At 40.2% G+C, this 25,687-nt stretch overlaps 2 protein-coding genes across 2 annotated transcripts in view; both read right to left on the bottom strand.

The window, feature by feature from the left end:
- GTF3C4 (general transcription factor IIIC subunit 4) overlaps window positions 1-25,687 on the bottom strand; it is a 660,517-nt gene that overhangs the window by 70,508 nt on the left and 564,322 nt on the right. The gene's annotated exons all lie outside the window — the stretch shown is intronic.
- On the bottom strand, window positions 20-12,717 carry BARHL1 (BarH like homeobox 1). The gene is made up of 3 exons (XM_069986556.1): window positions 12,264-12,717; window positions 4,701-4,923; window positions 20-1,121 (listed from the first exon to the last, which is right to left on the bottom strand). The coding sequence occupies exons 1-3, from the start codon at window positions 12,715-12,717 to the stop codon at window positions 827-829; spliced, it is 972 nt and encodes a 323-aa protein (XP_069842657.1). The 3' UTR covers window positions 20-826.

Raw genomic sequence — 25,687 nt, 5'->3', positions numbered from 1 at the left:
CAGCTATAATGGCAGCCATGTTGTGTGACCTCCACCTGTGATGGCAGCCATGTTGGTTGTCATTCACCTGTAATGGCAGCCATGTTGGGTGACCCCCCCACACCTGTAATGGCAGCCATTTTGGTTGTCATCCAGCTATAATGGCAGCCATGTTGGCTGTCATCCGGCTATAATGGCAGCCATGTTGGTTGACCCCCACCTGTAATGGCAGCCATGTTGGTTGTCACTCAGCTATAATGGCAGCCATGTTGGTTGTCACTCAGCTATGATGGCAGCCATGTTGTGTGACCCCCACCTGTGATGGTAGCCATGTTGGTTGTCACCCAGCTATAATGGCAGCCATGTTGGGTGACCCCCACCTGTAATGGCAGCCATGTTGGTTGTCACTCAGCTATAATGGCAGCCATGTTGGGTGACCTCCACCTGTGATCGCAGCCATGTTGGTTGTCACCCAACTATGAGAGTTATAAGAGATGTTGTCATTGACTTATGGTTTTGACGTACTGGTGACATTTTAGTATTTTTGGGTACTTTCTTGTTACGTTTCCTATGTTCTTCCATCATGCTAAGAACGCTGATGATAATAAACGATTCATGGGAAATGACAGGTTCTGAGATTGTGATCGAGTTCAACCATATAACATCATGTTTTAGTCTTCTTGTCATTTTTAAATCTCCTCTCAAGTCTCAAGGTCACTTTTTTGTCTTTGTAGGGCGGCTCCCCAGCTAGTCCATATGTACAGTCCCATCGCTGATGGGGTCACCCGTTCTCTGGTGCATTATGAAGTCTATGACTTTGGCACCGGTTGAGCTGCCATAGACCCCTTCACCGCGGCTGTGCCGACCTTGGTAGGACTCCTGTCAGGGGGGGCAGGGCAGGTGGGGGCTCAGCGCCACCTTGTAGTCCGTGAATGAGGATCCTGGGGACCAGAGGTCTCTGTAGAGCCGGGGGAGGTGCAGTAGGACCTCTGTAGAGGTAAAGTGCGGCACCCGGGTCCAGGTTGGACACCAGGCTTTGTGGGTAGAAGTACGGAGAAGGAAACATTCTTTGCAGAGCAGAGTAATTTCCCGCTTCAGCCAGTAACTCCAGTCCGACCGCCGTCTGTCTCTTCCACTTTGTCCTGCGTCAGAAAAACAAAACAGATCTTAATATTTGAAGCATATCCTATTCGTTTGTGTTAGCAATATGGAGGCGGAGCTGTGACAACATCCAATTCATACAAAAACTGGACTAAATTTTTGACTGTAATGTAGAAGAATCACATCATTTAAGGACAGAACTGAACCAGAGAGACAGCAGTGAAGTAAATTGGGAACTTTCTATTTTGGATGGAGTTACCCTTTAAGAAGGTTTCCGGCATGTGCATTCGGTATAAAGGTTGATATTGGACACATTCTTAGATGTTTTGTGTTAGGATCAGTACAGTGATTGGTGAAATCTTCTACCAGGATTGGTTCTAAAGCTGCCAAGGCATGCTGGGACCTATAGTTCTAACATAGCTGGAGGATCTAGGACTTAAATGAATACCCCAGTATTCAATGGCAAGAAAATGTGAGACCTACACGAGATGTAATAGTGGTTACTGACAAGAATACAGATGAGGGGTCACGTATAGCCGGCGTGCTGCGTGTTCCATCCCATCACAGACTGTTTTATGTTGGGACTTTTTTTTTACCGCCATGACTACACTATAGGGCAGCTATCCTGGATCCTTCATAAGTGACCGCCATGCACCATGTCAGCCTATGGGTGGAAGGGACCCTGAGTGCAGCAGCTGCTTCTCACCTATCTGGGATGAGTCCGGACAGGGACATATGTGTATACAGGGAAAGGCTTGTACGGTGTTGTGGTGGTTTATTTTTCCTTATTATTACTTTATGACTACAAGGATTGTTCCTGTGCTTGTAACTTGTTTATATGTTACTATTATTTATACTTCCTGTATATGAATGACATGATTGATATGAGAGAGGATAGATAGGGAGATGGATGGATGGATGGATGGATAGATAGATAGATAGATAGATAGATAGATAGATAGATAGATAGATAGATAGATAGGAGATAGATAGATAGGAGATAGATAGATAGATAAGATATAGATAGATAGGAGATAGGAGATAGATAGGGGAGAGAGAGAGAGAGAGAGATAGATAGATAGATAGATAGATAGATAGGAGAGAGAGAGATAGATAGATAGATAGATAGGAGAGAGATAGAGAGATAGATAGATAGATAGATAGGAGATAGATAGATAGGAGATAGATAGATAGATAGGAGATAGATAGATAGATAGATAGATAGATAGATAGATAGGAGATAGATAGATAGATAGATAGGAGATAGATAGATAGATAGATGAGAAGAGAGATATTAGATCACACACATATGTAAATATTTATCTTTTTTTACAGACAAATATTGAAGTAAATGTGAACTAATAAGTTTGTTTGTAAAATATTTTAGGTTTTTTTTATATTCTAATCATTTTTAGCAATATTTACAACCTGAATAAAACATTTTACATTTCAAAACATTTCAAACAAATTTATTTAGTTTTACTCAATTAAAAAAAAAAAAAAAAAAGAACTGCTAAACCTAATAAAGTGCTGCGGCTTCTCAGGTATCTCCTGAAGAAACATGAAGTAGGATTCCCAGTAACAATCTGCACAACTATAACAAAACCGACAAGAAAAACAACAAACTTAAAAACTGGAAATCAAATATTATAAAAATTGTATCTGAAAAAAAAGTAAAGCGGGATGGCGGTGTATAAATGGTTGAGCTCGTACGCCAGTGCGATCCCCTCAGGACACCGCGCCAGGGATGTCACAATCTATTGGACATATTCTATAATAATTCAATCATATAAGTGACGGAGCCCAATCGCTTCCTCCTCTCAGCCGCCTCCTCTTCCCAAAAAATCCTTCTATTTCCCGGGCTGAATTATTCATAAATCATAATTATAATAATTGTGTAATTACTGAAGACGCCGTTAATTATTGATGCCCAAAGTAGAAATAGTTAATTTATTATTAATGTCTCAATGTGTTATATCCGGGTGTTTATGCGGAGAACAACCTTGTCGCTTTTCTGACGCCATAAAGAGATGCAAATGGAAACAAACATTTAGAATTGGTTCATCATCTAATTTTTTATTTATTTATTTATTTTTTATCATTTTAATTTTGATAAACTTTTAGTAAGTATGGAATTTTTATTTTCTTACTGTTAACAGTATTTTCTAACCTGCGGCTTTCCAGCTGTTGCAAAACTACAACTCCCATCATGCAGGCTGAGGGCTGGAGTTTTGGAACAGCTGGAGAGACGCAGGTTGGAAAGTGTTTTAGAAAGGGAAAATAAAATAATAATAATTAATATTGTTACTAAAATAAGAAGAAAACAATAATAAATAATAATATATAAAAAAAGTAATATAATAACGACATCGGAAGAAAACAATAATAAATAATATATAAAAAAAGTTATAAAATAATATATAAAATAGTAGATGATATAATAGGAATACATAGAATAATAATTAGTTTCTTGTTTTTATTATACACTTTCAGGCCATGTCCACACACAGTATTTCTTTTAGTTTTTTTTTTTTTGTTTTTTTTTTCCCAACCAAATCAGGAGAGGAACTGACAGGGCAAAATTATAATGGACAGAGTTGCCCAGCTTCTGAGTTTTTGACCGACTTCTGGTTTTGGTTGCAAAAATACTGAGCAAAATCCTGAGGGAAATACTGTGTGTGAACAAAGGCTTAAAAGTATTATGAAAAGGTTGCGAAATATATCTTCCCTTTTTTTCTTTTTTTCCATTATAATTTTAGTAACTATAATTATTATTGCATTGTACCTGTACTAGCCGAACCTTTGTTATTAAGTGTGTGTGTGTGTGTGTGTGTGTGTGTGTGTGTGTGATTTTTGTTTGTTTGTTTATGCTTATACAATCTTATCCAACTGGGGAATGTATAATTTATGTTTTTATTTTATAGGGAGATGTAACTACTTCTTATTATTATTATTAGAATTATTATTATTATTCCTGGCCCAATCAGACGATATATGATTTATTATTATTATTTTTATTATTATTATTATTATTGTAGTATTATTATTTTATGAAACATGAAATCATCTACTGAGTCTTCAGCCCTGTATACTGCTAATATGGATGGGGGAGATACTGGAAAAGTTTTTTTGTTGTTGTTTTTAAAGAGTTTTATTATTAATATTATTTATTTTATTTATTTTTTTTACTTTACTATATTTCCCATAAATCTTTTTGTTATCTCTGCCTTTTCCTTTCCCCCATTGATAATAGGTGGTGTAAGGTGAATATGATCACATGGGGGGTCCTGACGATCCCACAATCTGTCATCTCCAGGACTAATTGTCTCTTCAGTTGTTGCCAAACTACATCCCCCATCATGCACTGAGAGGCCATGTAGTTTTGCAGCAGCTAGGGTTGCACTTTTTGGCGCAGGTTGCTATCATCATGGCTTGCTGGGATTTAGTGCTATCCCGGCGCCGACTTCTGCAATTAGTTGTGTAGTCGGGTAACTCCTGAGATGCGGTAATATTATAAATGTGGCGCTGGCGGCCCCTGAAGCAGCTAGTTTGGCTGTATTCTCACTGTACTGCGGTGTGTGTGTGTGTGTGTGTGTGTGTGTGTGTGTGTGTACACTGACCTGCGGTTCTGGTACCAGGTCTTCACCTGGGTGTCGGTGAGGTTGAGGGAGGCCGCCAGCTCCATCCTGTCCTGGACACTCAGGTACTTCTGCCTCTCGAAGCTTCTCTCCAGCTGCGCCAACTGGTGGTCGGTGAAGGCGGTGCGGGCCTTGCGGGGCTTCTTCAGCCGGACCGGGGGGCTCTCCCTGGAGCTGGAGATTTCCCGCTCCCCCTCCTCCTTTACTGCAACCATCAATCATCACAATTAGGAGCTGTTCATTATAACGATTAGTCGCTAATAACCACAATAACGCCGCAACCGCTGCGACAATTCTCCAAGGCAACAATGCAGGTAACTATAGCAGCGGTGCGGATTATACAAGATACAGGACTATCACATATACATCATATAAACACCAGCTTATTATAGTGCAGATACAGGACAGCTTATAATAGACCTGTGCTCTACATGTAATATAGGCTCCTGTGTATACAGCACATACAGGCTCCTGTGTATACAGCACATATAGGCTCCTGTGTATACAGCACATATAGGCTCCTGTGTATATAGCACATATAGGCTCCTGTGTATACAGCACATATAGGCTCCTGTGTATACAGCACATACAGGCTCCTGTGTATACAGCACATATAGGCTCCTGTGTATACAGCACATATAGGCTCCTGTGTATATAGCACATATAGGCTCCTGTGTATACAGCACATATAGGCTAATGTGTATACAGCACATATAGGCTCCTGTGTATACAGCACATATAGGCTAATGTGTATACAGCACATATAGGCTCCTGTGTATACAGCACATATAGGCTAATGTGTATACAGCACATATAGGCTCCTGTGTATACAGCACATATAGGCTCCTGTGTATACAGCACATATAGGCTCCTGTGTATACAGCACATATAGGCTCCTGTGTATACAGCACATATAGGCTCCTGTGTATACAGCACATATAGGCTCCTGTGTATACAGCACATATAGGCTCCTGTGTATACAGCACATATAGGCTCCTGTGTATACAGCACATACAGGCTCCTGTGTATACAGCACATATAGGGTCCGGTGTATACAGCACATATAGGCTCCTGTGTATACAGCACATATAGGCTCCTGTGTATACAGCACATATAGGCTCCTGTGTATACAGCACATATAATCCAGGTTATTATATTAGTTATACATTAGGTTATAATAATTCTGTGCTATAGATTTCATGCAAAGTACAAATGATAATCAGTTTATTATAGATGATAGCAGTATATATGGCAGATGGGATACACAGTACAGAGAGAGAGCAGGTTATAGATGTATAATGTATATATAAACGTGTGCTAAACATTACATATACAGACAAGACTATATACACAGGACCCATTATAATAGCTGGGTGTAGATTTATATTGTACAATATATGTGTAACACCTGCTTATTAGAATCTGTACGAATATATATATATATATATATATATATATATATATATATATATATATATATATGTATATATATATTCGGGCTGGAATATCTTTCGGATTATTTGCAGTCCTGTGTAATCCTACAAAAACCGCATCCTGATACTATCTACATTGTGCCAAATGACAAGCTAGGCTGGCCCATACCCGGACAGTGCGGTATATAGTGCGGCTCTCTGACAGGTATATACATTACAGTATATGATGCCGATATATATATGCCTGATGGTATATATCATATACAGAGCCTGATGGTATATATATTATATACAGAGCCTGATGGTATATATATTATATACAGAGCCTGATGGTATACAGAGCCTGATGGTATATATTATATACAGAGCCTGATGGTATATATTATATACAGAGCCTGATGGTATATATAGTATATACAGAGCCTGATGGTATATATATTATATACAGAGCCTGATGGTATACAGAGCCTGATGGTATATATTATATACAGAGCCTGATGGTATATATTATATACAGAGCCTGATGGTATATATAGTATATACAGAGCCTGATGGTATATATAGTATATACAGAGCCTGATGGTATATATAGTATATACAGAGCCTGATGGTATATATAGTATATACAGAGCCTGATGGTATATATAGTATATACAGAGCCTGATGGTATATATATTATATATAGAGCCTGATGGTATATATAGTATATACAGAGCCTGATGGTATATATAGTATATACAGAGCCTGATGGTATATATAGTATATACAGAGCCTGATGGTATATATAGTATATACAGAGCCTGATGGTATATATAGTATATACAGAGCCTGATGGTATATATATTATATATAGAGCCTGATGGTATACAGAGCCTGATGGTATATATTATATACAGTGCCTGATGGTATATATTATATATAGAGCCTGATGGTATACAGAGCCTGATGGTATATATTATATACAGTGCCTGATGGTATATATTATATATAGAGCCTGATGGTATACAGAGCCTGATGGTATATTTTATATACAGTGCCTGATGGTATACAGAGCCTGATGGTATATATTATATATAGAGCCTGATGGTATACAGAGCCTGATGGTATATATTATATACAGTGCCTGATGGTATATATTATATATAGAGCCTGATGGTATACAGAGCCTGATGGTATATATTATATACAGAGCCTGATGGTATATATTATATACAGAGCCTGATGGTATATATTATATACAGAGCCTGATGGTATATATTATATACAGAGCCTGATGGTATATATTATATACAGTGTGATGGGATTATTGCGGACACACGCTGCTTTTTGTTTGTTTTTCTTTTATTATTTTATAAGATTCTCTACACAAATAAGAAACATAATAATATAATTCCTATACAGATACTGAATCCAATACTAATCCTGAGGACAATCCCATCCTCTTCCCTCCGGCTGTAGGTGGGGGGGTCCTGTGCCCCTCACTGCCCCTCAGCAACTCAGGGCCGGGGTCGCAGCTAGAGGAGATAGATATATATATTAGTGTGTGTGTATGTGTATCTATCTATCTATCTATCTCCTATCTATCTATCTCCTATCTCCTATCTATCTATCTATCTATCTATCTCCTATCTATCTATCTATCTCTCTATCTATCTCCTATCTATCTATCTCCTATCTATCTATCTATCTATCTATCTATCTATCTCCTATCTCCTATCTATCGATCTATCGATCTATCGATCTATCGATCTATCGATCTATCGATCTATCGATCTATCGATCTATCGATCTATCGATCTATCGATCTATCGATCTATCTATCTATCTATCTATCTATCTATCTATCTATCTATCTATCTATCTATCTATCTCCTATCTATCTATCTATCTCCTATCTCCTATCTATCTATCTCCTATCTATCTATCTATCTATCTATCTCCTATCTATCTCCTATCTATCTATCTATCTCCTATCTATCTATCTATCTATCTATCTATCTATCTATCTATCTCCTATCTATCTATCTATCTCCTATCTATCTCCTATCTATCTATCTATCTGTCTCCTATCTATCTATCTATCTATCTATCTATCTATCTATCTATCTATCTATCTATCTATCTATCTATCTATCTCCTATCTATCTATCTATCTCCTATCTATCTATCTATCTATCTATCTCCTATCTATCTATCTATCTCCTATCTATCTATCTATCTATCTATCTCCTATCTATCTATCTATCTCCTATCTATCTATCTATCTATCTATCTATCTATCTATCTATCTATCTATCTATCTGTGGGACAGGATGCGGTTGTCTGGCTGTGATGTGTGAGCTGCATTGCATATAACCGCCTGTATGACACGTGTGTACAGAGGTTTATGGTCGGAGTTTGTATCCAGCTCTGACAGGACTGATTCCCTCAGTAGGAGACAATAATCCGCTTAATTGAGCCACTAGGGAACTAGGAGCCTCATACAGAATAATCCACTACAAAACCGCAACTAACCGCATCACCAGGAGCCTCATACAGAATAATCCACTACAAAACCGCAACTAACCGCATCACCAGGAGCCTCATACAGAATAATCCACTACAAAACCGCAACTAACCGCATCACCAGGAGCCTCATACAGAATAATCCACTACAAAACCGCAACTAACCGCATCACCAGGAACCTCATACAGAATAATCCACTACAAAACCGCAACTAACCGCATCACCAGGAGCTTCATACAGAATAATCCACTACAAAACCCCAACTAACCGCATCACCAGGAGCCTTATACAGAATAATCCACTACAAAACCGCAACTAACCGCATCACCAGGAGCCTCATACAGAATAATCCACTACAAAACCGCAACTAACCGCATCACCAGGAGCCTCATACAGAATAATCCACTACAAAACCGCAACTAACCGCATCACCAGAAGCCTCATACAAAATAATCCACAATAAAACCGTAACTAACCGCATCACCTAATACAGAATAATCCAATACAAAACCGCAACTAACCGCATCACCAGGAGCCTCCTACAGAATAATCTACTACAAAACCGCAATTTACCGCATCACCAGAAGCCTCATACAGAATAGTCTTTACAAACCGCAACTAACCGCATCACCTACTACAGAATAATCCACTACAACAATAACAATAATAATAATAACAACCAATTACACCTTATAATAATAATAATAATAATAATAATAATAATAATAATAGTAGTAACCAACGACACGTATTATAATATAATAATAATAATAATAATAATAATAATAATAATAATAATAATAATAATATAATAATAATAGTAATAAGCAATGATCCGTACAGCAGGTGTGGGGGTCTCCTATAGAGGGAAAGCTGCAGTTTGTATCACAATCAACTTGTAGGAAACCATTCGATTTACTCCATAAATAACATAATAATAATAATAATAATAATAATAATAATAATAATAATAATAATAATAATAATAATTCCTCCTCTCCAATGTTCTTCCCAGTAAGATGAAGCGCTTGGTTTTCCTCTTCTCTCTGACTGATAAAATCTCCAAATGACCCATCGTGTACATTGTATCTAGTGTCAGAACCTTCCAGAAATACGGGAAGAAATCCGGAAAACGCCACAAATACATCTCTACAATCTTTCGTTTTATATTTCGTGTATTTAGTATTTCCCCTAAATGGCGCAGGACTCACCGCATGGTAATAGACGCAGCGGCTTGTCTGACTAATGTGCACGGGCGCTTTTATGGTTCCTTCCATATTTATTCCTAATATTTCTATCAGCTAATGAGACCTCTGAGGAGGGGGAGGGGGGCTGACACCCTGACACCCGCATCCACCACTATTCTATCTGCAACATTACACCCGGATTACTCATATCTGGCATATTACACCCGGATTACTGACAGCTGCCAATTCTTCCGAGAGAGAAGAAATACACGATACAAACATATATATATATATATATATATATATATATATATATATATATATATATATATATATATACATATACATACACACACACACACACACACACACACATCTCTGGATAGTTATATGTATATGTATCTCTCAATAGTTGTATATATGTATAACCTCCCGATAGTTCTGTATAATCTGATAGTTATATATAATCTCCTAATAGATATATATAATCTCCTCATATATAATCTCCTGATAGTTCTATATAATCTCCCGATAGTTATATATAATCTCCTGATAGTTATATATAATCTCCTGATAGTTCTATATAATCTCCCGATAGTTATATATAATCTCCTGATAGTTATGTATAATCTCCTGATAGTTCTATATAATCTCCTGATAGTTCTATATAATCTCCTGATAGTTCTGTATAATCTCCTGATAGTTCTGTATAATCTCCTGATAGTTATATATAATCTCCTGATAGTTATATATAATCTCCTGATAGTTATGTATAATCTCCTGATAGTTATATATAATCTCCCGATAGTTATGTATAATCTCCTGATAGTTATATATAATCTCCTGATAGTTATGTATAATCTCCCGATAGTTATGTATAATCTCCCGATAGTTCTGTATAATCTCCTGATAGTTATGTATAATCTCCCGATAGTTATGTATAATCTCCCGATAGTTATGTATAATCTCCTGATAGTTATATATAATCTCCTGATAGTTATGTATAATCTCCCGATAGTTATATATAATCTCCTGATAGTTATATATAATCTCCTGATAGTTATATATAATCTCCCGATAGTTATATATAATCTCCCGATAGTTATATATAATCTCCCGATAGTTCTATATAATCTCCCGATAGTTCTATATAATCTCCCGATAGTTATATATAATCTCCCGATAGTTCTATATAATCTCCCGATAGTTCTATATAATCTCCCGATAGTTATGTATAATCTCCTGATAGTTTGTGTTGTGCGCTCGGAATTCCCCAAATATCGGACACCGATTAGTGGATACAATGTATTAATTTGGAATATTTTGTTTGGAGTTTGTCCGTTAGCGGTTATAGTCAGTATAGCGCTCAGTATATTGTATAGCCCTCAGTATAGCGCTCAGTATATTATATAGCCCTCAGTATAGCGCTCAGTATATTATATAGCCCTCAGTATAGCGCTCAGTATATTATATAGCCCTCAGTATAGCGCTCAGTATATTATATAGCCCTCAGTATAGCGCTCAGTATATTATATAGCCCTCTGTATAGCGCTCAGTATATTATATAGCCCTCAGTATAGCGCTCAGTATATTATATAGCCCTCAGTATAGCGCTCAGTATATTATATAGCCCTCAGTATAGCGCTCAGTATATTGTATAACTCTCAGTATAGCGCTCATTATATTGTATAGCGCTCAGTATATTGTATAGCCCTCAGTATAGCGCTCAGTATATTATATAGCGCTCAGTATATTATATAGCCCTCAGTATAGCGCTCAGTATATTGTATAACTCTCAGTATAGCGCTCATTATATTGTATAGCGCTCAGTATATTGTATAGCCCTCAGTATAGCGCTCAGTATATTATATAGCGCTCAGTATATTATATAGCCCTCAGTATAGCGCTCAGTATATTGTATAACTCTCAGTATAGCGCTCATTATATTGTATAGCGCTCAGTATATTGTATAGCCCCCAGTATAGCGCTCAATATTTTGTATAGCGCTCAGTATATTGTATAGCCCTCAGTATAGCGCTCAGTATATTGTATAGCCCTCAGTATAGCGCTCAGTATATTGTATAGCCCTCAGTATAGCGCTCATTATATTGTATAGCGCTCAGTATAGCGCTCAGTATATTGTATAGCCCTCAGTATAGCGCTCAGTATATTGTATAGCCCTCAGTATAGCGCTCAGTATATTGTATAGCCCTCAGTATAGCGCTCAGTATATTGTATAGCCCTCAGTATAGCGCTCATTATATTGTATAGCGCTCAGTATATTGTATAGCCCTCAGTATAGCGCTCATTATATTGTATAGCGCCCAGTATATTGTATAGCCCTCAGTATAGCGCTCAGTATATTGTATAGCGCAGCCACTTAAGGTTCAGGTTTCTTATAGGTAAAACTCACCTTTACCTTTATATTCAGACTCTGAGGAGGTGGAGCTGCTGCTTTTGTCCAGTTTTTCCCTGAAGTCCTCTGCAGTTTTCCCGGCCAGGCAGTGGCTGAGGTCCTGTGGCGGCTGACCATTGCTGGAGTAAGGGGCGCAGGTTGCCAGGGGCTTACAGTCTGCTAGGATGTCTCTGATGAGGAAAGAAGAAGTGACAGTCCTGGATTGTGAGGGGGCAGATAGCCCGGGCTGGAGATGGGACTCTATGGCCAGTGCCACCCCTTGCCTGCTGCTGACCGCTTCCAGACACTCTCTGGCTGGGGAAGGTGGAGGAGAGCAGACGCTGCTGACCTCTGACCTGGGGCTGAGCTCCAGGGGGGACCTGCTATCCCCCATCAATGGGTCCACCTGAGCCAGCCCAGGGCTACTGGCTCTATGGGACAGGATGGTGTCAATCCCAAATCCGTTCGATCCTTCCATCCCAGCCTCCTTGTAATTTTCAGATTAACATTGAGCCTGGAAAGAAAAGGAAAAAACTATTTCCCCCCACAAAGAAATCTTCTCTAGTTAATTCCGTTCAGAGCTGGTGCCATACAGAGAGGTTCCCCGGGGCCAAGGCGGTTAGAACTGCTGTCCTGCAGCTGTGTGGTCGGGAGTAGTCGGGAGTAGTCGGGACACCTCAGGCGAAGACCCGGCTGGAAAATCAATAGAAGGTTCTGGCGTGTAACCTGCTCAATGATGGTAAAATCGATCTGATGAAGGAGATGGAGCTGTGCAAGAAGCTTCAACTCTGGTGGAGAGAGGCAGGAGAGCAGAAGAAGAAAGAGAAGAGGGGAAGAGATGATCAAACCCGGCAGCTGAGGCAGGGGGTCATCCCCTGGTGGTGGGGGTCATCCTAGGACTGGAGACGCTTCAGCACCTCGGAGAGCGGCTCTTCTGGGGGATCCCTGCACATCCAAGGTCTCTCTAGCAGGGTCTCTCTCTAGCAGGGTCTCTCTCTTGCAGGGTCTCTCTTGCAGGGTCTCTCTCTTGCAGGGTCTCTCTCTTGCAGGGTCTCTCTCTTGCAGGCTCTCTCTCTTGCAGGGTCTCTCCAGCAGGGTCTCTCTGTCAGGGTCTCGTCTCCTCCAGCACCTTGCGGCTTTCTTGCAGGACTCTTGTGGTGTGAGCTGTGTCCTGCTCCCCACTCACCCAGGGGGTCCTCCGGCTCAGATCTTCCGCCTTTGAAGTGTTGTGTAGCTTGCAGTGTCCTGCTTCTGGGGGAGGGGAGGGCTCCTGTGCAGCCTCACATCTCCTTACACACTGTCACTTCAAGCCTTTTCTCTCCACAACTTGTGTCACTTTGGCAGAGCTGTCGGTGTGTCGGCGGCAGCACACGTGTCACCGGAGCCGCCGCTCCCATTGGCTGCCCGGACACTTTTTTGGCTGATGTCATGTACGAGAAGGAACCTGATCCTCTTTCAGTTTGATTAAAAGAGACAGTGAATTAATTACCGCAGCTCACGGGCCGCGGTTTACAGGCGGTTTCCACCTTGTTTGCTCTCATCCCATCATTCAGGAGCCTCTAATGATGCATTAACCCTCTGCTGCCCGCAGCCCCCCTGCCCCCCCCAGGCTGCCGGCAATATGCGGGAAACACATCTGCATCATCATCATCATCATCATCATCATCATCATTATTATTATTTATTTTATCAAGGATGGAATTAGTTATAATTAATTACAATGTTTATTACAATCTGTACTGAGAGGCGATAGCTGTATTTTTAACATTGATTTTTAATGGTTTCGGTATTGTGTAATATAATAATAATAATAATAATAATAATAATAATAATAATAATAATAATAATAATAATTTCAATGTTTGATTCATGTTTATTTGACCAAACAAATTTCTTTTACAACAAACGCATAAATATTATCAGTCACAAATCACACATTATATTTACATAGTAAAAAAGGTTAAAAAAAGACAAAATCCATCAAGGTCACCCACAGTGTATAGATAGATAACAATTACATACAGTATATATATATATATATATATATATAATTCTCATGGATTTGAACCTTAATTAATTATATTTATTAGCTTATCTATCTCCTATCTATCTATCTTTCTACCAATCTATCTCCTATCTATCTCCTATCTATCTATCTATCTATCTATCTATCTATCTCCTATCTATCTAATTATCTATCTATCTCCTATCTATCTATCTATCTATCTATCTATCTATCTAATTATCTATCTATCTATCTATTATCTATCTATCTATCTATCTATCTATCTATCTATCTCCTATCTATCTATCTATCTATCTCCTATCTATCTATCTCCTATCTATCTATCTATCTATCTATCTATCTATCTATCTATCTATCTATCTATTATCTATCTATCTATCTATCTATTATCTATCTATCTATCTATCTATCTATCTATCTATCTATCTCCTATCTCCTATCTATCTATCTCCTATCTATCTATCTATCTATCTATCTATCTATCTATCTATCTATCTATCTATCTCCTATCTATCTATCTCCTATCTATCTTTCTCTCTATCTATCTATTATCTATCTCCTATCTATCTATCTCCTATCTATCTATCTATCTATCTATCTATCTATCTATCTATCTATCTCCTATCTATCTATCTCCTATCTATCTATCTATCTATCTATCTATCTATCTATCTATCTATCTCCTATCTATCTCCTATCTATCTATCTCCTATCTATCTATCTATCTCCTATCTCCTATCTATCTATCTCCTATCTATCTATCTATCTATCTATCTATCTATCTATCTATCTATCTATCTCCTATCTATCTATCTCCTATCTATCTTTCTCTCTATCTATCTATTATCTATCTCCTATCTATCTATCTCCTATCTATCTATCTATCTATCTATCTATCTATCTATCTATCTATCTCCTATCTATCTATCTCCTATCTATCTATCTATCTATCTATCTATCTATCTATCTATCTCCTATCTATCTCCTATCTATCTATCTCCTATCTATCTATCTCCTATCTATCTATCTATCTATCTATCTATCTATCTATCTATCTATCTATCTATCTATCTCCTATCTATCTATCTCCTATCTATCTTTCTCTCTATCTATCTATCTATTATCTATCTATCTATCTCCTATCTATCTATCTATCTATCTATCTATCTATCTATCTATCTATCTATCTATCTATCTCTCTCTCTATCTATCTCCTATCTCCTATCTATCTATCTCCTATCTCCTATCTCCTATCTATCTATCTCCTATCTATCTATCTATCTATCTATCTATCTATCTATCTATCTCTCTCTCTATCTATCTCCTATCTCCTATCTATCTATCTCCTATCTCCTATCTCCTATCTATGTATCTCCTATCTATCTCCTATCTATCTATCTATCTATCTATCTATCTATCTATCTATTATCTATCTATCTATCTATCTATCTATCTATCTATCTATCTATCTATGTCCTATCTATCTTCTCTCTCTCTCTCTCTCTCTCTCTCTCCCCTCTCTCCAGGTATAGTTCCTGTGCCATGTACCTGTCTGACCCTCCACCTGTATATAATATATTGGAGCTGATGGGATGTGCAGGTGGAGTGTCACACAGTGTCCGGACAGATCTGTGACATATTCTATAGACTGGACATTAATATCTTACTTTTTCTTTCTGATGATTATTAGTTCTATGACTACTACAACACTCTCCATCCTCCTCCTCCTCACCTTCCTCTTCATGGGGTTTGAGGGTGACACAGATCTGGGATGGGATATGAAGTGACATCAGCCATGAAGGTGAAATGAAAGTCACAGTGTAGTGTGTGGACTGTATCAGGGGGTGGGGGAGGAGGATGAAGATGTGGTGCAGCAGCTGCAGCCAGTCAGTCAGTCAGTCTTGTAAGTGACTGACTGCACAACTTCTTTAACGAAAGGAAGTCAGGACAATAATGTGTCAGTGATGGAGAGAAGTTTCCTAAACATTCTCCTCTAAGTGTAAGGAGAAAAGACATGCCCCCCCCCCCCCAAGGACCCCCATGGCCTCATAATGAGGTGAATGGGTGATGAATATCCGCAGCTTGTTTGGCAAATTCTGCAAATGGAGACAAAGTAATTACTCCCCAATCCTGTGAGAGCAGAGCCAAGTATTTGTGCTGGGAGGACTATCTATCTATCTATCTCCTATCTATCTATCTATCTATCTATCTATCTATCTATCTATCTATCTATCTCCTATCTATCTATCTATCTATCTCCTATCTATCTCCTATCTATCTCCTATCTATCTCCTATCTATCTATCTATCTATCTATCTATCTATCTATCTATCTATCTCCTATCTATCTATCTATCTATCTATCTATCTATCTATCTCCTATCTATCTATCTATCTATCTATCTATCTATCTATCTCCTATCTATCTCCTATCTATCTCCTATCTATCTCCTATCTATCTCCTATCTATCTATCTATCTATCTATCTATCTATCTATCTATCTATCTATCTATCTTCTATCTATCTATCTATCTATCTCCTATCTATCTATCTATCTATCTATCTATCTATCTATCTATCTATCTATCTATCTATCTATCTCTCTATCTCATTGCCCTTACTGAGTGCTCAGATAGTGGAGTGATTCTCAGGACCCCAGTTAGTTTGGCCCAGTGTGCACTGCGGCAGGGGCTGGGTAAACCCCTCAGATTTGTGCCCCCCCCCCCCCCCCAGCAGATTGTAAGCGGTCAGCAGTCTGTGCCAGACCCCTCCAACCCCCCCTGAGAGCTGAGGAGCGGTTGCAAGCTGTCACTTCAATGGGAGAAGACTTAACACCTTTAAGATGGCTGAAAACATTGTCTCAGGTTCCACAATGCGGAGCCGCCCCCCAGGTTAGAGTTTCCTTCTGTGGGATTGTTCATCTGGAAAAATGGGAAAACACAAGGATGACGGATGAGCCGGGATCAGTGATGTCCCCTCCTGTCCAGCCCCCCTACCCTGCTGCTGCCGCCTCATGGGGTCCTGTCATAACATTGTCACCCAGCTTTCCCTGACTCCTGAACAACAATACTGTCATGCACCCAGCAATGGAAGGGGGGGGGGGGGGGGGTGTCACAGCTGGTGCCTCAGGGACTCAAAGGTTCCTCATAGATGGGGCCCCGCACTGCATTAGGGCCCAAGAGCTTTATGTTCCTCATCTTCATAATGTTCCCTTAAACCAGAGCTCCCAATCCTACAGCGCCACATCTCTTCCAGAACTCTCCTGCCTGACAGACCCACTAACCCCAACCTCCGGCAACCTATCCGCAACACTACAACTCCCAGCATGCCCTGACAGACCCCTATACACAGAGCAATGTGTCCCAATCTGCGGCTCTATTCACAAAACTACAACTCCCAGCATGTCCTGACAGACCCCCATACACAGAGCAATGTGTCCCAACCTTCAGCTCTATCTATCCACAAACTACAACTCCCAGCAAGCCCTGACAGACCCCCATACACAGAGCAATGTGTCCCAACCTGCGGCTCTATTCGCAAAACTACAACTCCCATCATGCCCTGACAGACCCCTATACACAGAGCAATGTGTCCCAACCTGCGGCTCTATCTATCCGCAAAACTACAACTCCCAGCATGCCCTGACAGACCCCCATACACAGAGCAATGTGTCCCAACCTGCGGCTCTATCTGCTACACTACAACTCCCATCATGCCCTGACAGACCCCCCCATACACAGAGCAATGTGTCCCAACCTGCGGCTCTTTCTATCCATCTGCAAAACTACAACTCCCAGCATGCCCTGACAGACCCCCATACACAGAGCAATGTGTCCCAACCTGCGGCTCCATCTATCCATCTGCTCCACTACAACTCCCAGCATGCCCTGACAGACCCCATACACAGAGCAATGTGTCCCAACCTGCGGCTCTTCAGCAGCTGCAAAACTACAACTCCCAGCATGCCCTGACAGACCACCATATGTGGTGTTCTACCACAGTGTTGCTATTTGTTGCTATACAAATCCTGTCACGCACAGTTGTACACTCTGCTGTACCCAAGCACTTTCAAAGTAAACAAAAGATTATTTATGATAAAGAGTCTCTGTGATTCTTCCCCCCACACCGACACAGTGTACACTACATCCTTGGGAAATTTCCCCTTTCCGTGGGTGGCAGTGCCAATGGTCCAGGAGGGTAACTACACCACTCCGAACCACCCTGACTACACTAACCCAAGGAACCCGGTAGCAACCCAGCAGGTCACTGACCACAGGAGAACAAGATGTAAGTGGCCCTTTAAAATAAAAGCAGGTGAGCCACCATACCTGTGTGCCCAACCGGCACTGGCGTCACCATAGAACATCTCAGGGTCCGGCTACATCTCGTCCAACCACCGAAGTGGCGTCACACCTCACCATCTAGCAAGTGACCAGCCGATCCTCTGACCTAACACCTTTGGGGCTCACCACACATACACATTACAGCAATGTGTCCCAACCTGCGTCTCTCCAGCAGCTGCAAAACTACAACTCCCAGCATGCCCCAGCATACCCCCATAGAAAGAGCAATGTGTCCCAACCTGTGTCTCTCCAGCAGCTGCAAAACTACAACTCCCAGCATTCCCTGCCAGACCCCCATAGAAAGAGCAATGTGTCCCAACCTGTGGCTCTCCTAATATCTATCTCTGCCTACATGAAGGGTCCATATCTATATCGGGGGCGTCCTCTGCACCTACAGGAAGGAAGGGTTTCTACACCAGCATAGAAGAGGATTCTTTACTGTAAGGGCCCTTTTAGGCTAGCTGATATGTGGCCGTTGTTTCTGTACACAGAGAAATGTGCAGCCAATAGCAATAAACTTTACTGCCGCGCAAAACATCACTCACTGGCTGATCCCGACTCTTGTACATGGTGATCGGCTGAGTGAGCGCTCCTAGGAGTGAGAAGTGAGGCCTGAAACTCTGCCAGGAGAAGGTGTCATGGTGCATTTGTTTGTGTTGTTGCTTGTGACTTTTTTACTATGAGATTTTAAGGCATTGGAATAAATTATGGATTTTTTTAAAATCTCAGGACGTGTTGACCTTCTTTTTCCTTTTTTTCGTTCATACTAATGTTAGGACAGGAATGTCCTCTGGTCGTGTACTTGTGGACTGTTTGTTGTGTGTCATGGTGAGCTCACTACTAGAGACCATCATCAGGAGGATACATTCCTGGAGTGTAATAATATAACAGGTTATAGTCACTATAGAGTCTGGAGTGTAATAATATTACAGGTTATAGTCACTATAGAGTCTGGAGTGTAATAATATCACAGGTTACAGTCACTATAGAGTCTGGAGTGTAATAATATAACAGGTTATAGTCACTATAGAGTCTGGAGTGTAATAATATTACAGGTTATAGTCACTAGAGTCTGGAGTGTAATAATATCACAGGTTACAGTCACTATAGAGTCTGGAGTGTAATAATATTACAGGTTATTGTAACTATAGAGTCTGGAGTGTAATAATATTACAGGTTATAGTCACTATAGAGTCTGGAGTGTAATAATATCACAGGTTATAGTAGCTATAGAGTCTGGAGTGTAATAATATAACCGGTTATAGTCACTATAGAGTCTGGAGTGTAATAATATAACCGGTTATAGTCACTATAGAGTCTGGAGTGTAATAATATTACAGGTTATAGTAACTATAGAGTCTGGAGTGTAATAATATCACAGGTTATAGTCACTATAGATTCTGGAGTGTAATAATATTACAGGTTATAGTAACTATAGAGTCTGGAGTGTAATAATATAACAGGTTATAGTAACTATAGAGTCTGGAGTGTAATAATATCACAGGTTATAGTAACTATAGAGTCTGGAGTGTAATAATATCACAGGTTATAGTAACTATAGAGTCTGGAGTGTAATAATATAACCGGTTATAGTAACTATAGAGTCTGGAGTGTAATAATATAACCGGTTATAGTCACTATAGAGTCTGGAGTGTAATAATATAACCGGTTATAGTCACTATAGAGTCTGGAGTGTAATAATATTACAGGTTATAGTAACTATAGAGTCTGGAGTGTAATAATATCACAGGTTATAGTCACTATAGATTCTGGAGTGTAATAATATAACAGGTTATAGTAACTATAGAGTCTGGAGTGTAATAATATTACAGGTTATAGTAACTAGAGTCTGGAGTGTAAGGCCGGGTTTACATTTGTCCGGCGGTGCGGCGGCCTGTAAATATTGACGCCGCACCGCCGGACCGGCCGCATGGGAGAACGCAGCATGCAGTGTCCTCCCATGCGGCCCGCAAGGCTGTGCGGCGCCGCATCCACTAAAGTGAATGGAGCGCCGGATGCCTCGTCGGACAGGACGCATGCCGTTCGGCTCTGGCATCCGGCGTTGAGGCAAATAGCAGCACAATAAACATATATCTCCCCCTGTGTGCTCTCCCCCTCCCCTATAGCCCCCCGTTGCTCCCCCAGTAGTAGATAGCCCACCCATGTGAGCTCCCTCCATTAGTATATAGCCCCCCCATGTGAGCTCCCTCCATTAGTATATAGCCCCCCTGTGGCTCCCCCAGTAGTAAATAGTCCCCCCCATGTGAGCTCCCACCATTAGTATATAGCCCCCCCCATGTGAGCTCCCTCCATTAGTATATAGCCCCCCTGTGGCTCCCCCAGTAGTAAATAGTCCCCCCCATGTGAGCTCCCACCATTAGTATATAGCCCCACTGTGTGCACTGATGTCTGGGGGGCTGCCACTATACCATCAGTTGTCACACTTTGCGCTCATCAGTTGTCAAGGTCCCCGCAGCGTATTGTCATCACGCTGCGAGGATCCTAAAATCCCATTGAAAATAACAGAAGAACATAGGGGGAAAAAATGACAACTGATGAGAGCAAAGTGTAGCAAGTGATGGAAACTGATGGTTTTTAATAAAAAAAAGGATAAGAAAACTGATGACAACTGATGCATTTTTGGCATCAGTTGTGGTCAGTTTTTAGAGGAAAAAACGCAACTGACGCCAACTTATATATGCAAACCCAGCCTAATAACATTACAGGTTATAGTAACTAATGAGTCTGGAGTGTAATAACATTACAGGTTATAGTCACTATAGAGTCTGGAGTGTAATAACATTACAGGTTATAGTCACTATAGAGTCTGGAGTGTACTAATATTACAGGTTATAGTCACTATAGAATCTGGAGTGTAATAATATTACAGGTTATAGTAACTATAGAGTCTGGAGTGTAATAATATCACAGGTTATAGTCACTATAGAGTCTGGAGTGTAATAATATAACCGGTTATAGTAACTATAGAGTCTGGAGTGTAATAATATTACAGGTTATAGTAACTATAGAGTCTGGAGTGTAATAATATCACAGGTTATAGTAACTATAGAGTCTGGAGTGTAATAACATTACAGGTTATAGTCACTATAGAGTCTGGAGTGTAATAACATTACAGGTTATAGTAACTAATGAGTCTGGAGTGTAATAACATTACAGGTTATAGTCACTATAGAGTCTGTAGTGTACTAATATTACAGGTTATAGTCACTATAGAATCTGGAGTGTAATAATATTACAGGTTATAGTCACTATAGAGTCTGTAGTGTACTAATATTACAGGTTATAGTCACTATAGAATCTGGAGTGTAATAATATTACAGGTTATAGTAACTATAGAGTCTGGAGTGTAATAATATCACAGGTTATAGTCACTATAGAGTCTGGAGTGTAATAATATAACCGGTTATAGTAACTATAGAGTCTGGAGTGTAATAATATTACAGGTTATAGTAACTATAGAGTCTGGAGTGTAATAATATCACAGGTTATAGTAACTATAGAGTCTGGAGTGTAATAACATTACAGGTTATAGTCACTATAGAGTCTGGAGTGTAATAATATAACCGGTTATAGTAACTATAGAGTCTGGAGTGTAATAACATTACAGGTTATAGTCACTATAGAGTCTGGAGTGTAATAATATAACCGGTTATAGTAACTATAGAGTCTGGAGTGTAATAACATTACAGGTTATAGTCACTATAGAGTCTGGAGTGTAATAATATAACCGGTTATAGTAACTATAGAGTCTGGAGTGTAATAACATTACAGGTTATAGTAACTATAGAGTCTGGAGTGTAATAACATTACAGGTTATAGTAACTATAGAGTCTGGAGTGTAATAATATTACAGGTTATAGTAACTAATGAGTCTGGAGTGTAATAACATTACAGGTTATAGTAACTATAGAGTCTGGAGTGTAATAATATTACAGGTTATAGTAACTAATGAGTCTGGAGTGTAATAACATTACAGGTTATAGTAACTATAGAGTCTGGAGTGTAATAATATCACAGGTTATAGTAACTATAGAGTCTGGAGTGTAATAATATAACCGGTTATAGTAACTATAGAGTCTGGAGTGTAATAATATAACCGGTTATAGTAACTATAGAGTCTGGAGTGTAATAATATAACCGGTTATAGTAACTATAGAGTCTGGAGTGTAATAATATCACAGGTTATAGTAACTATAGAGTCTGGAGTGTAATAATATAACCGGTTATAGTAACTATAGAGTCTGGAGTGTAATAATATCACAGGTTATAGTAACTATAGAGTCTGGAGCACTACTACATCACAAACTACTACTATGTTACTACTAGTACTATTATGTTACTCCCAGCATGCACTGCAGAATCTAGATCAGTATTTACTAACCTGTGACTCTCCACTGTCTCCAGCATGATGCAGCATGTAGAGATCCAGGGTTGGGCACTACCTTATACATATAGCTGGCTGCAGGGCCGGGGGTCACATGCCCTATAGCTGTATTCTTATTGGTTGTCGCACAGATTTCCCAGACTGCAACCATTGTTATTGATGTGCCCTTCACTTACATGGGAAAGCTGGGTGACATACTATGTAAAAGCTGTTAGAAGGCCAAAATGGCTGTCACCCAGCTTTTCAAGAAGCAGATAGAACTAGAATAAAGCTGAAGGGTCAGAATCTCATAGTGTGGTGTGTGCTGGACTGGTCACTTGCTAGATGGTACAGTGTGACGCCACTTCTGTGGTGGTTGGTCGGAGTATAGCTCAGTGGTTGTACTGTGGTGATGTCAGTGCCAGTGAGGCACACCGGTATGGGGGCACACCTGCTTTTAGTTTAAGGTGGCGAGCTCAGCGGCGTAGCTACTATGAAGGCAGGGAAGGCGACTGCTATGGGGCCCCTGCAGGAAGGGGGCCCGAGGAAGCCTGCCCTGCCTTCATGGTAGGTACCCCGCTCCCCCAGGGGTCCAGAGAGGAAGAGGGACCCCCACTGCACTGTTCAGCCCCCTCACTGTAGTGCCGGGTGAGCGGGCTGAACAGAGGAGCAGGACCTGCCAGACGGCACAGGAGAAGGATGAAGGACCTTTGGGTCACATGACCCAAAGGTCCTCAATACCTATGTGAAGATCAGCCCGGACTACAGGAGGAGGAGGGGGAAGCCTGGGAGCTGTAAGTGCTGTGTATGTGTGTCAGTGAGTGTATATATGTATCTGTGGGTATATGTATATGTCAGTGTGTGTATATATGTATCTGTGGGTATATGTATATGTCAGTGTGTGTATATATGTATCTGTGTGTATATGTATATGTCAGTGTGTGTATATATGTATCTGTGTGTATATTTATTTGTCAGTATGTGTATGTATCTGTGGCTATATGTGTGTGTATGTCAGCAATGTCTGACTGTAACACTGGTGTATATGTGTGTGTGTGTATGTATCTGTGGCTATATATATATATATATATATATATATATATATATATATATATATAGTCTGTAACACTTACACTGGTGTATATGTGTGTTTGTGTATGTCAGTAGTGTCTCAAGTGATTGACAGGTTTGCTCCCAAAGATGTTCTGCAGCAGCTTCTATTAATGTTGGGCTCTAATAAAAGAACCCACCACTAATATCTGCAGCATTTTCTTTTATTTCCGGTTGAGTATTTCTTATTACACTGAGATGATTTCCCTGTGTACAGTCTACTCATGGTGTATACATCAGCACTAGTGTAATCACATTACAGCGTATATATGTGTGTATGTCAGTGGCATATCTGTATATATGTTAATGTGTGCTGCCTCTGTGTGTGTATATGTGCGTCATTGTCTGTGTTTGGCACGGGGGGGGGGGGGGGGGGGTAGCGTACAGGATTAATGGGGCCCCATACAGTTTTTTGCTATGGGGCCCCATGAATCCTAGCGAGCTGTACCCTTTCCCCTGTGGTCGGTGACCTGCTGACCTGTGAGGGGGTCCCTTGGGAACTTGTGACCCACCCAGACTGTCGGTACCACCACTCACAGAAAGGGGAGATGACCCAAGGATGGAGTAGTGATTGTGTGGGTGCCGGAACAATAATCACAATAAACAATAGTCCTGTTGTCATAAATAAATTCTTCTTTACTGTGAGAATACTTAGTACAGTGGCTGATCATAGACTGTAGACGTGACAGAACAGAATCTCTAAGAGCTTTAGAGTAGAAGAGCTGAGCTCACTTGGTTGCGTGCCGAGAAGCAGAGAGCGGTAGAGAGGAGTATGTGCTGAGAGTTCAGAGTAGTGCAGAGGAGTTTGTGCCAAGAGTCCCAACCAAGGGTAGAAACGTGCTCTCCCGGACCTTTAGAAGAAGTAGTAGTAGAATACTTGAAAGTAGAAGTACACTTGTGCCTGTGTTTTGATGTTTGTTGTCATGATACCACCTGTTGCTCTACAGTGTCAGGTGACCCGTTCTATAAGAGTGACACAAGCCCCAGACCTTGTTACTTGATTTGAGCAAGGTGGCCAAATTTACCTTGTTACACCTGCGCTGTGAGATAGAGTACGTAGGCTTATAGCAACATTGCTCTATCCAAATCAGTTCCTCTTGTTTCAGGATACTGTCCTGCTCTTTTAGAAATGCTCAAGGCATGGGTTGGGGTGTTCTCTGTCCTCTCCCGAGGAGATTAACACTGCATAGTGGAAATAAGTGTAGCTTTTGAAGAAAAAGTTTCTGTGTCTCCCATGTGCATCTATCCATTAGACAACTACACACTGGACTGACTGGAGGGGAGACCTGGCAAAGCCAGGGCCCAGCTGGACTACGCCAGGGACCGTCTTGTCTTGCGTCCTCTCTCCACCAAGACTTATAGCGAGACCCTTTATTATAGTGTGATCATTATAATAATTGTAATAGGACTTGTATTCAGACTGGTTATAAAGCTGTATGGTGGTGGCACCCAACCTGCAGTTCCCTGGCTGTTGCAGAACTACAACACTCACCATGGCACTTGGCTGTCAATGCCTAATGGGAGTTGTAGTTTTGTAACAGTTGAAGAGCTGCTGGTTGGGGAACCTTGATGTTGGGAGCGATGG

This window comes from Dendropsophus ebraccatus, chromosome 10, assembly GCF_027789765.1.
Source record: "Dendropsophus ebraccatus isolate aDenEbr1 chromosome 10, aDenEbr1.pat, whole genome shotgun sequence".
Classification (NCBI taxonomy): domain Eukaryota; kingdom Metazoa; phylum Chordata; class Amphibia; order Anura; family Hylidae; genus Dendropsophus; species Dendropsophus ebraccatus.
The sequence above is the reverse complement of the archived record's forward strand: the minus strand, read 5'-3'. Positions and strand labels throughout refer to the sequence as shown.

Coding starts and splice junctions, on each gene's coding strand:
- BARHL1 (XM_069986556.1), bottom strand. CDS start 12,717: ATGGAAGGATCGAACGGATTTGGGATTGACACCATCCTGTCCCATAGA. Junction 4,924..12,263: donor CTCAGAGTCTGAATATAAAG/GTAAAGGTGAGT, acceptor TGATGGTTGCAG/TAAAGGAGGAGGGGGAGCGG. Junction 1,122..4,700: donor ACCTGGTACCAGAACCGCAG/GTCAGTGTACAC, acceptor TTTCTGACGCAG/GACAAAGTGGAAGAGACAGA.